The sequence below is a fragment of the Trachurus trachurus genome (assembly GCF_905171665.1).
Source record: "Trachurus trachurus genome assembly, chromosome: 24".
Taxonomy (NCBI): domain Eukaryota; kingdom Metazoa; phylum Chordata; class Actinopteri; order Carangiformes; family Carangidae; genus Trachurus; species Trachurus trachurus.
In genome coordinates, this window is record NC_139910.1 from 28,758,503 (window position 1) to 28,770,930 (window position 12,428).

General features: G+C 43.0%; 1 protein-coding gene across 1 annotated transcript in view; it reads left to right on the forward strand.

Annotated features, from left to right (window-relative positions):
• Positions 1–1,260: 1,260 nt before the first annotated feature.
• Positions 1,261–12,428, forward strand: part of enah (ENAH actin regulator) — a 126,280-nt gene continuing 115,112 nt past the window's right edge. The window contains exon 1 of the mRNA XM_084001158.1: positions 1,261–1,424. Coding sequence (XP_083857284.1) covers positions 1,411–1,424 — 14 coding nt within the window. The 5' untranslated portion in view covers positions 1,261–1,410. The remainder of the gene's footprint in view (positions 1,425–12,428) is intronic.

The following is a 12,428-nucleotide window of genomic DNA, read 5'->3' on the forward strand; positions in this document are numbered from 1 at the left end:
TATGATCCTGTTAAGCTGGCAGTAAGTGAACTGTCTCTTGGCCGTCACCAGTGCTTCATGTACATTGCAGGACCAACAGAAACAAAGCCAAACGGAGGGAGGCTTGTCTGGCAAGTCTATTAATACCTCCACTGATTGGTCATGTCCTGCTCTTCTGATGCCAGTGCCACACAGTTGGTGTTCATTGGAGGGTTTCCTTGGCTACGAGGCAGTATCTGTTTTTACCGACATGATCAATCATCATCCACTAGAAGTGAATGGAGATATATTTATCTGCCTTCTGCCTGTATCGTCTTATTTGACCATGTTCAGGACCTTGACCTTAGGACGGTGGGCATAAAGCCTCCAGTCCATAAAGCATGCTGGGTTTCTGGATGGGGGTCATCACACCTTAGGGAGGATGGGCTACATTTTCATGTATTGTTTGCAAAATGCAATCAACCACCTCTAGTGAATCTGACATTAAAACGCTTGCGTGCTGTGATTTCCTGCAGTGGCACCTTGATTATTTGATTACGGTAACTCTTTGATTACTGTAATTTTCAACTGGATACACAGCATTAGTAGCATTATGCTAATTCACTGTGCACATGAACACATGAAATAATGGTTGATTTCATGGGTATGTTTTACAGGGTAGGCCTTTTTCTTCATCACAGACATTTTCAATGGTCTTGGCTGAAAAGTCCCAGATGTTTGCAATAACATTAACAATGGCTGTGCTCTGCTCAAGTGTCCCAGTGAACCCTGACAGTGGAAAGTGAGTCAGCACCAACCAGGAGCCTGAAACTGAAGCAGCTGAATGGAATTCATCCATGTAGGTCAACATTTCAACACATGACTTTGGATTTGGCTGAAAGCTGGAGGGATGATGTCACTGATTTTCTCAATGGCATCATTTGTTGAGGATGACATGTTTCCTTCTTTGGTAACAGATGGTAACATCTGTTTCACTATGACTAAACCTTACATTGGCCTTAACAATCCTTCACATAATCCAGGCCGGTGATGTGTGCAGGTCAGGGGGGGGATCTATATTTGGACAGGGCAGAGAGACATTCTTCATGACCCCCTCCACCCAACTGTAGACTCACTGCACCCCCACCCACCCACTCAGCTCCACTTTTAACCCTGGCACCAGTGAGGTTAGTGAGTGTGGGTGGAGATGGGGCCTTGGGGTAGGTGGGTGGGCGTGGAGGGGCCTCCCCCACTGTCCCTGTCCGTCTAAACACCGGTGGACTCCCCACCCCCCACCACACACTCTGAAGTCAGACAGCCAGTCCAGCAGCCGGTCCAGCAGCTGCTCACTCTGCCCAGTCTGTGGAGAAAGTGGAGACTTGAGCAAACAGCTTCCAACAGCAGACTTTCTTTTTGGTGGAGTTGCAGGATTCAGCCGTCGCTGATGCCAAGATGACTCGTGACTCGTAAGTTTCAGTGGGCGGTTGACAAGCGGTCGGGGGCTACTACGAGATTTAAAAGGGATTGAGAAAGTGCTGTGTCGGCATGTCAGGCGGACAGAGACTTAATCAGCTGTGTAAAACATTTACCTTTCCTTTAGCTTCAGTGTTATCACCTGTATAGCAGATTTAGCATTTACGATACAATGTCTGAGGGACCTCAGAGAAGCCAGTGTGTGATCAAGGATTCTCCCAGTCTCAGCCTGTCCATCCAGGCCCTCTCTCACCTCACAAACAAGCTTCAGCTTTTAGCACCATCCATCTATTCATTCATTATTCGGAGCTCCCTGTCTAAAAAAGCCTCTCGCACCGGATGAGAAGCTTCTATATTTATACAAGTGCAGCGGCTGTTGAACTCCTCTGAGTCCAATCAAAGGGAGTTTCTCTCTGTCTTTGTTACTGGATAGGACTCTCATCCCTCCATGAGGTGGTGGGTAACCTCTGCTGCTTCCTCCACTGCTGCTGCAGTTTGATTTCCTGAAATAGTTGCAGCTAAGAAACATGTGGAAAAAAAGCTCTTTGCAGACTTGTTCCCTTGGGTTCTTGTAAACGTACGCGTTAGTGCTCACGATGGGGGAGTTGTTTAATGTCCCTGTGATGGTGATGTCTTTACTGTAGCAACCCCAGCATCTGTTGTGTTGATTGTGGAGAAGATGCCGCCTGTTTTGTTGCACATGAATCCATTTTCAGTGTTTTTGTGTGTGTGTTGTTCTTCTGTTTCGTATGTAAATGACTCAGCGTGACTTGACCTCCATCCCAACATGTCGCCTTTTCATCGTTACTTGAAAGTCATGCAGACAAACACCTCAAAAAATGTCACCCGCTGATTGAGGCGGTAAACACCTTCTGCTGCTCTGATGCTGTGAGCCTTGTGAGGGCAGCGTGTTGTGTAGCTTTATGTGAACACAAAGGGTTCACATTAAGTCTACAAGTGTGTCTGCGTGTTAGAGGAAGTAAGTAGGGCTGAATTAGTGATATATGTTTTCATTTGCTCAGTGAGATATTCCCTCTTTTATAAAGCTACAGTGTTCACTTGCCTTTTGGCTAATTCTGGCACGTTAACATTTGTTTAAATGTTTTTATTAATGTGCATTGTCCCTGATCTTTAAACCTTTAAATAAATAAAATAAAATAAACTTAGCATTCCTAATGCATGTCACTGTCAGACATGTTGCCGACAGGACGAGGTCACCCAGCAACAATGACATCATTGTCCAGAGTGGACAACAAAAGCAGCGCAGGTCAAATGACAAGCAAGTCAGAGTTGTTGCTGTCGCACAGAGAGGACTGGACGCACACAACCTCACACTTTACTTCCCTGTGTAACCTTCAGTTGTAGAACAATACAAACAGGATATTCATATTGAATTCATTAGTTTACAGTATAATTAGTATCCATGTGTTAGTTGCTCACTCCATTTCCTCTTCAGAAAGGACGGTGTTGACTTTTCTCAACATTTCTCAACTGTTTGACACTTTGATGTGGCTGAACCATTGTTACAGTTAGTAATGACTGAGCTATAGGCACCATAAGTCAAAAAGTCATGTTTATGCTTAAAAATGGTTTGTCATTGAAATGAGTAGGATTCAGCTGAATTGTATCACATGTACTATCTGCCAAGGTGGTCATGTTTTTCAACAGGAGTGGAGTGACAGAGCGCTGCCCAGAGCCTAATCTCTGACATTTTAGTCAGATCTGGATGATTTACCATGAAATGAAAACTTTCCTCTGAAGCCTGGTGAAGGTTGTTTGACTCGGAGGAGGAGGTCTGAATTTCCTCAGTGCCCGTCTTAGTTAACACTGTTCTCCTCAGTTGTCCACACCTGTCACTTCATCTTGACGTTAGGTTTGTACTGTGAAGCAGCGTCCTGCTCCAGACAGCAGACCTATTCTAAACAGAGCCAGTCCACAACAACTTAGTCTTCAGCTGTGTGTGTGTGTGTGTGTGTGTTTTTTTAAGGTCCCAGTAGTGTTGACTAGTGGACACACCCACAGCAGATGGTCTTTGCCCAGTATCAGTCTCAACATCAATAGATGCTGACCTGAATCCTCCTGAGTCCCTTATGAAATCCACTTGTGTTCAGGTTTCAGCCTGTGTAACTGAGGCTGCGCTGAGCTTTACGTTATGATACCACAAAGATAAAAGTTTCACTTGCAGATTCAGACAAGAGCTAATTCACAGCTTTTTTTGTTTTAGATTTTGTCATGTCAAGCATTAACTCCTTCCAGCTGATAATATCTGCCTCTAGTCACCTTTTGTTATTCAAACGGATTAAAACAACAGCATCAGCTAAAAACGAGAAGCCTGCCTCTCTGCTGTGTGGAGTTTAGTTTAGTTTAGTTTAGTTTCCTTCTGATCTCAGATGATCCAGGTCAGACTGCAGGTTTTGTTCCAACCTATCAAGAGCACATCATTTGACCAATCAGCCGTCTAAAGACTCAGATCAATTAATCAAACAGGTCAGGTCTGGTGCTTGGTTGGAAGAAAAACTTGCAGCCACACCGGCCCTTTGTAGAATGAGTTGCCCATGCCTGATCAAGGTAGTTTTTTTTGTTTTTGACCTGGAAACAGGTTGAAACAGAAGTCGCCCCTCCCAGACTCTATAGACTTAGTGCTCATGTTGTGTACGGGTATTTTCTGCTTCCATTCATTTCCTTGTTTTGTCACGTCTCACCTGCAGCACTGGCATGATGTCACCATTGGCAGGTGAAGTCTTAACTTTGCTCCAACAAAGGAGGAGTTATGTCATACCAGATGAATTACCGATACCGAGTGGAAAGAAAAACCTGCTTCACTAGAGATGGGAATGAGAATCAAAGTGTCATTGCTCAGTCTGACTGTATGTTGTTTAGTTTCAGGTCAAGATTTCATCAAGGAGAGGAAAAACCAAAGGCCAGAGCAGCACATCAGCCTCAGCTCAACGTTATGAGTTTCAGTTGCACCCTCATGTAAAACCCTCTGTTGTCAACTCGTTGTACCTGAAAACATCCTGTCAGAAGTATTACAGACCAAAGCTGCTTTTTGTTGTTGTTGCACTGTGGTCTGGTCAGCAGTGTTGTGTGTGTGTGTGTGTGTGTGTGTGTGTGTGTGTGTGTGTGTGTGTGTGTGTGTGTGTGTGTGTGTGTGTGTGTGTGTGTGTGTGTGTGTGTGTGTGTGTGTGTGTGTGTGTGTGTGTGTGTGTGTGTGTGTGTGTGTGTGTGTGTGTGTGTGTGTGTGTGTGTGTGTGTGTGTGTGTGTGTGTGTGTGTGTGTGTGTGTGTGTGTGTGTGAACCATATTGTCATGATGCCTTTGTGGAGAATGAACTGCACCATTGTTATGGCTGTCTTATGAGCAGTCTTGGCGCACCTGTTTGTTATTTGATATGGAGCTGATTAGCCATTCACGTCCCCTGACACCCCAACGCGTCTGTGTTTCAGCAGGAGGGTGTGTCGGGGGGGTCACACAGACCTCGCTGTCACCTGATCATCTCTGTCTTGTTCTGTCCAGACCGCCGGGGACGCTTGTGTTCAGGCAGTATATGAATGTGTAATGACCCTTTAGCTGCTTCCCTTTATTACCATCAGCTTTTCAATCTGATCCAGTGTGTCTTCCTCCCCTCCTCCTGTCCTTGTGTCCTCTTTCATTCCTCTCTCTCAGTCTCCGTCCTCAGCGCTTTCTCTTTCCGCTTGTGTTTTGCTGTATCTGCGTCTCACTTGTCTACCGTCTCATTATGTCGCTCTCTGCTGTCGTCCCCGCCTGTTCTCCACTCACCTTGGGATACAGCCTGGCACCAAAACAATTCATCTTCCTCTGTCTTCACTTTGCCTGAAGATAAGTCTCTCTCTCTGTCCCTCTCTCCACAACCTAGAGATGGATCTCTAGGTTGTTTTTTACTGATTCATTTGAGTCATTCAGGAGGATTTTTCTGGTTGTAACAGCGGCCTGTTACAGAGCTGGCATGGTATTTATCAACACTTCCCAAACCAAATATAATCTACACTAATACATGTGAACAATGTCAAATAAATCTTCAACCTAAAACAACCATTACAAGCCTGATGTTTATCCGGATAAAAGTTTTTTGTTTGTATGTTTCATACATATTTTCTTGTCTTTCCAGGCATCGTGGCACAGTCTAGTTCTGGTTAAAAGAAGTGACAGTAGAAAATAAAACGGAAGCACATTCAGTTTGATATAGTATAATGGATACTAGACCTTAAAGGTGTAATTTGAGTTAGGTGTACATCAATAAGACCAGAGTGAGATGCACTGGGATCAGGATAGAAACAAATACCGTACGACTAGTTCAAATAGACAATTTGTAACGTTTTAATAGTCGAAGAACGTCTGACTGACATCATGCTCTTATTTTGATAGAATCAGCATACTTGCTAATAACCACAGAGAAAATAAAATAACACCACTTACAGAAGATCAAATCTCTCTCTCTCCCTCTCCCTAGTCAGCTCTGTACTGCTCTGCTCTGTCTCGCTGCTGTGGTAAAGAGGAGTGCTGACAGGCCTCATGATCTAACACACACAGGAGAGGGGGCTGTTTACTTTAATTGAAGAGGAGGGCTGATGCTGAGTGAGTGTGTCATAGGGTCATTTAAAGACACTGTTGATGTTACTGGATGAAAATGATGGAGAGGCAGAAATGATCTGTCCAAGATACAAGTGTGTGTGTGTGTGGGGGGGGGGGGGGTCCAGAGTAGATGATGAGCTGTTGAGTGAGTTTCAGTGTTGATACTGACAAATCAGAGGTCAAAGTGTCCAGATCTTTGCTCTCTTGGTTTTTTGACATCATAGCTATAGGAGTAACTACTAAGTACTAAAATCCAGTTCAACCAGCAGCAGCAGCAGCTTGTGATGGTTTCTGTAGCTTGTCCTGACAGTGTAAAATGTGTTAACAGTTTCTGAAGATTTCTGAGCATGAAACTTTTTCCTTTTTGAACCTCAAAGAACGAAGTTTATTAATGTCAGTTGTTCCACTGAACAAGTTGGTACCAACCAGCAGGATCAGCTCAACTGCCTCATGTTTGGGCTATTCAGGTGAACCAGACAGTTTGAACATTGTTGCCTGGAGAGGCCGGTTCTGTGATTTTAATCAGATCAAGTTATTATGATCAGATAATGATGTAAAGCAAAACAAAAAATAACTTATTTGAATGAATCAGTAGAAGAGAACAGTTTGTTTTCGGTGCTGTATTGTTTCTTTATAACCAATTACAGCTCTAATTTTTTACAGAATCTATCAGTTGGTTAAAAAAAGTATATTTCTCATAAATTTTCCAAAGGTCGTACAAATGTAAAGGCCCTGAACAAATAAGTGAAGGGCTATAAAGGAAACAGTGCTGCTGTGTTTGTATTTCTGAGCCCATGAAGCACTGTTGGTGCTTGTTTTGGTGACAGTGTGATTGCACGATCTGAATCCAAATCAAAAGTTGCCACAATCCCTGTGTAGTTCGCCGCTCTGTGGTCGCCGTGGTTTCTTATGATGAAGGTGACTTTAAGCAGTAACGGGCAGATAGCGGAAGAGGAGCAGAGCTGCAGCTTCATATCCACAGTCCATGTCTGGTGAGTCAGACTATGTGGGACTATGTTGTGTGTTTAATGAGGCACGTGTGTGTGTGTGTGTGTGTGTGTGTGTGTGTGTGTGTGTGTGTGTGTGTGTGTGTGTGTGTGTGTGTGTGTGTGTGTGTGTGTGTGTGTGTGTGTGTGTGTGTGTGTGTGTGTGGCATTTGAGCCACCTGTGCCCGCAGCCTCCTCTGCTGACACAACCTGAGATGGCATCAGGCCTGAGGGGAGAGGAGACTCCTTGCTGTTCACCTCCATCTCTTCCTTCTCCTGCCTTTGTTCCTGTCAACACTCATCAGACAGCGTCCCTGTCTTCATCCAGTCTTCGCACTGAAAAATGTAATTTGTTGACTTTACTTAAAACAACTTTGGGAACCGATTGCCTCAAATTTTTCCAAGTAAAGTAGATCATGAATTCTAAGTTGTTTAAACTGAAAAGAACAACTCATGTTCGCCAGTTAAATGTAGCTATTTCAAATGCAAAGACTTTATTGTCATTGTGCAGTACACAATAAAGTTACTTGTGCAGCCTCAAAAACAACACTCACGTTCACACACATGCATAAATATATTAAAAACATAAGTAAGAATAATTAAGGGTATCCAATACTGCACCATGTCTCATGTAGAAAGTGCACTCGCCAAATGCTGCAGAGTCTGATGAGTTGAATGACTTTCCTCAGCAGAAAGTTGTATTATGTGTAAGCCGGGAGAGACAACAAATTAAGCAGACATCAGTTAAAGCAGAAGTAAGCGGAATGTTTGTGTTAATATAAGTCTTAAATAGTTCTATCTTCCGACAGCAATCACTTCTATAGAGGTTTGGTCTGAAACACGGGTCTGTCAGTCACTCTGCTCTGCTGTAAGCCCAGGAGAAAACTTTCCTTGTATCCTACAACCTTTATCCAATGAGGAGAGAGAACGGCATAAAGGGGCGGTCCTCTCTGTGTGTGCAGCCAAGGGATGCACGTGAATGTGGTGACGTAGGGACGAGGGCGGGGACTGCTAACTCCATCTGCTGACAGGAAGTTAGCCAAAACCACCGGATCGCTTACTTCTGCTTTAAAATCACTCCTTATTTTAGGTAAGGATTAAAATGACATTTCCCAGTGCACCTCCTCCCATACATGTATCTTTGCTGAAGTGGGATAAATGCTGGAGCCAGATCTATACATCAGCCTGATATTGTCCTGCATGCTGACCAGTATGAGTGATGACTGGGCTGTAATTTATACACAGTAAGGAAACCCGGTGCAGTCCAGGAGGGAACAGACTGTCTGAGTTGTGTATCATTTTCCTATCATCCTGTTCTAGGATCATTCCGCCCTCTCCGCTGACCTTGTGCCACTGTAATGTTTACTTGGCCTCTTTGTTCAATCACAAAGAATGACCTGTTCTAAGTGATTGCATACCCCATCATAACTTGGCTCACTTCTGTAGTTAATAAATGGTTATGCTTTTATTCAGAAAGCCAGTGAATGGTTACACATAATCATTTGTTTATTTGACATAATACAGTAGCCTTATGTCTAAAAAATGGTAAACAATAGTTCCCACTGATGGTTGGTCCATTGCTTTCAAGCCATCAGACTCAAATATTCACACAACAAAAACATATTTAACTGTAAGCACATAATTCTGTTAAAGGTAAAATGTGTTTTATTTGAAGTGTTGATCTATAAGATGATTTAATCTATCTCAGTGCAGTTTTACATCTCCTCTCTCTGAAGCTCTAGTAGCAAGAGGTCAGTGTCAGCCTCCTCTCAGAGAGAGAGACGAGGCTCTGAACCTCTCTGATTGGCTCACTGTTTTCTGAGTGACTGAATACAAATATAACAGATTTCATGGAAACACTCAGAGAAACAAACTTCTTTGTGGTTGGATGGCGGATCCAGGTAGCAGTTGCTGCTTTACTGTGACATCACAAAGTTACAGAAGTCCTGACGGCTCATTCTGAATGTCAGCTGTATGTATTTCTCTGTGGACTGATCACTTTGATACTATCACAGTATGAATATACAGTAGAACCTAGAGCTGCTTTACGATCAAATATAGACATGGACAGCTACTGTTATAATATATGGGACCTTTAAAAAATATCAGAGTATTATAACTTCTATAAATGACTTAGTGCAGAGTCACCACAAGCTGCTGTTATCAGTCACAGTCAGGTTCTTCGTGTTGGAGGCTCAGTCAACCACTTAGGCTTTTATAATGGACACTGTGGTGAGTTATGTGACGAATGAGCACTGTTTCTCTCTCTCTCTCTCTCTCTCTCTCTCTCTCTCCTTCTGTCCATCTTCCCCCCTCTTCTTCCCCCTCTTCCTCCTCTCCTCCCTCACATCATCTGTGCTGCTAAAAGAGGCAGCAGCTTATTACAGGTGCCTCATGCTGCTCTCTCACTTTCCCTCCCTACTCCTCTTCATCCCTCTCTCTCTCTCTGTCGTTCTCTAATTGATTGTAATAGCTCTTGATGTGTGTGCAGTGTTTAGACAGCTTTTGACTGTGTGCTTAACCGCGGTGTGACAAACCGTTCTCATCGTACATCTTTCATCCGTCACAGCCCGTTTCCTGAGCTGCATGCCGCCGCACCTGCTTTTAAACCACCTTTTTATGGCTCCACGCCACAGGCATTATGTTTATGGGCTGTCGTCCGCTGGTCCTGTTCTCGTGGATGTGATATCTCACTATTGCCTGGCAGAAATATCTTCAAATTTGGTACGAGTGTTTACTTTCACTTAAAGGGATAGTTCACCCAAAATTGAAATTTCACTCATTATCTACTCACCCTCATGTGGACTAAGGGCTGGGAGAATTTTCAGAGTCCTCCGTGGCTTCTCTGAGTTACAGGGGGTCTCGGCGTAGCAGTGCATGTCCATATAACGGTTGCAAATGGATACCAACTGTCTTCGTAACAAAAAGACACACCAAAAAACATCCAAATACCTCCATGCTGCTCGTATGTAATGTCTGTCTTGTATTGAAGCCCCAAAATGCGAAATTGTCCCGAAAAAATTAAATAAATCTATATTTCAAGCTTGTTTGTAGCAGAAGCTTCTCGAAGCTCGAAATGGCTCTAATTATGTTTAAAGTGCATAACCATATGTTTTGTTGCAGTACTCAGAGGCTGTTTGAAACTCGAGAGAGTCGTTATGAATTGAGAGGATTAGGTGTCTATAAAAAACCAAAAATACGAACTAATATAAAACAGCGTTGTGTTTCCGTCAGAGGTGTCAATTTGTGGAACAGTTATGATGAGGAATTAAGAATGTGTAGCTCGATTTCTATTTTCAAGAAAATGTTTAAATCCAAGGTACTTAAAGAATATATAGATTTGTTATGAGCGCCAAATGCTTGTTTGATTTAAACTCTAATGTAAAAGTTGCCTTGTTGGAATAGTTTCTGGATTGATTGTTGTTTTTTTGTTTTTGTTTTTTTCTCTCTCTTTACCTCTTTTTTTGTTTTGGTAAAAAGGGTAGGCATAATAAGCCTAGGCTTCAGCCTACACCTTTTCGATCAGCACCCCTCATCACATGTACAGTAAGCACTTGTGTACATTTAGTAAATTTTACCTGTGGAGAAGGGGGGGGGGGGGGGGAATGCTGATCGAATAAACTGAATAAACTGAAACTGAAACTGAAGCTCCTCTGACGAACCGGGAAGAGGAGCATCCGCTACAAACAAGCTTGAAATATAGATTTATTTAATTTTTTCGGGACAATTTCGCATTTTGGGGCTTCAATACAAGACAGACATTACATACGAGCAGCATGGAGGTATTTGGATGTTTTTTGGTGTGCCTTTTGGACGAAGAAAGTTGGTATCCATTGACAACCATTATATGGACAAATACTGCTGGGCGGACCCCCCCTTAACTCAGAGAAGGCACGGAGGACTCTGAAAATTCTCACAGCTCTTAGTCAACATGAGGGTGAGTAGATAATGAGTGAAATTTCAATTTTGGGTGAACTATCCCTTTAAACATGAACTGATCCGAATCTGGTGGTCAGAAGTCTAGATCAACATAAAGACAGAAAACCTAAAGTTGTCACATGGAACTTTTCCACAATGAAATCTCTAAAACATGTCCAGACCCGTGTGTTATATAGTATGTTGTAGAGTAATGTAGCCTAAATGATCCCAAATGTCTCCAATAGTTCTCTATATATGACTGTTGTCATGGTAATGGGACATATCATTTGATTGCCTGTTCCCTATGTGCATGTGCTGGTGGTTTCCTGCCAGAACTTCAAACAGACTTTTATCTAGTTTTAAGCCACAAGTTCTTTTTACACATTTTCAGCTATAGATTTGAACTGGGTGAAGAGTTTTAGTCCTCAGATATCTGGATCTTAAGATACCAGAGAAACGTGCCAGGATGAGATATTGAAGGGTAACTGGCGAATCACTGATTTTAATGTGAAAGTGTTTCTACTGGTTTTATCAGCTGGATTGTTTGTGGACGTCTCTGTTGTTGGGTTGCTGGTAAAAACCTCCTGGTTCCTCCTCTGGTTCATAAGAACCAATCAGAGACCCTCTATGGACTACATATAGCCTATCTATGAGTAACAGACATGAACGTAAACTTCAACTGGAGGCGTACAACCATGAGGAAGTGATTGTGATTAACATGTACGTACATTAGTGTAGTAGCTCCACTATAAGACCACACCAGTAATACTCTGAGAATATGGATGCATTAGCAAAACACATGTGAAAAAGTTGCTCTTCCATAACTGAAAGTGGTTTTCCATTATTTCTGATGTACGCTTGAGGTTAATTTAAGCAATAGCAGTGTGTGTTGAAGTGTACGTGTGTCAGTGATGTGATGTGTTGTGTGGACGGCTCAGTTAGCCACAGCGCCGGCTCGGAGCATCAGCCTGCACGTTAATGTGCTGAACAAAGGCACAAATGTTTTTCTCTCCTCCAGCCACGGTTGTTCCGACCTCCCAAGAGTTTGGTACAGCCTGGCCTTGCAGCCCTGTCGCTGAGCATCTATACATGTGTGATGGTGTGTGTCAGTGCCCTTTCATATGTACAGCCCATAGTCTAAGTATTTAGACAGTTAGATAGCTTTCGTCCTGGAGCGCCTCGGCACATTCACATTGAGTTGGAAACAAAACAATAGACGCTGCATTGGAGCTGTAGTTTCAGTCAGATGCTTTTTGGTTAAGGCTCTCAGTGTGGAGAGAAACCAGTCTCACCCTGGGTTAAAGCCAAAGTAAGGTGAGCACTTACATCCGTCAATCAAAATGTGAACAAACTTTTGATCCGTTAGTTCTCTCACACCAAGGTTTTAAAGGGATAGTTCAACATTTTGGCAAATTGGCCCATTGCCATAATCCCTATAGGAGTAGGTTTGTTACCTTTTAATTGTCGGTGCAAGCTATTTTTACAACGGTGGAGCAGAGCC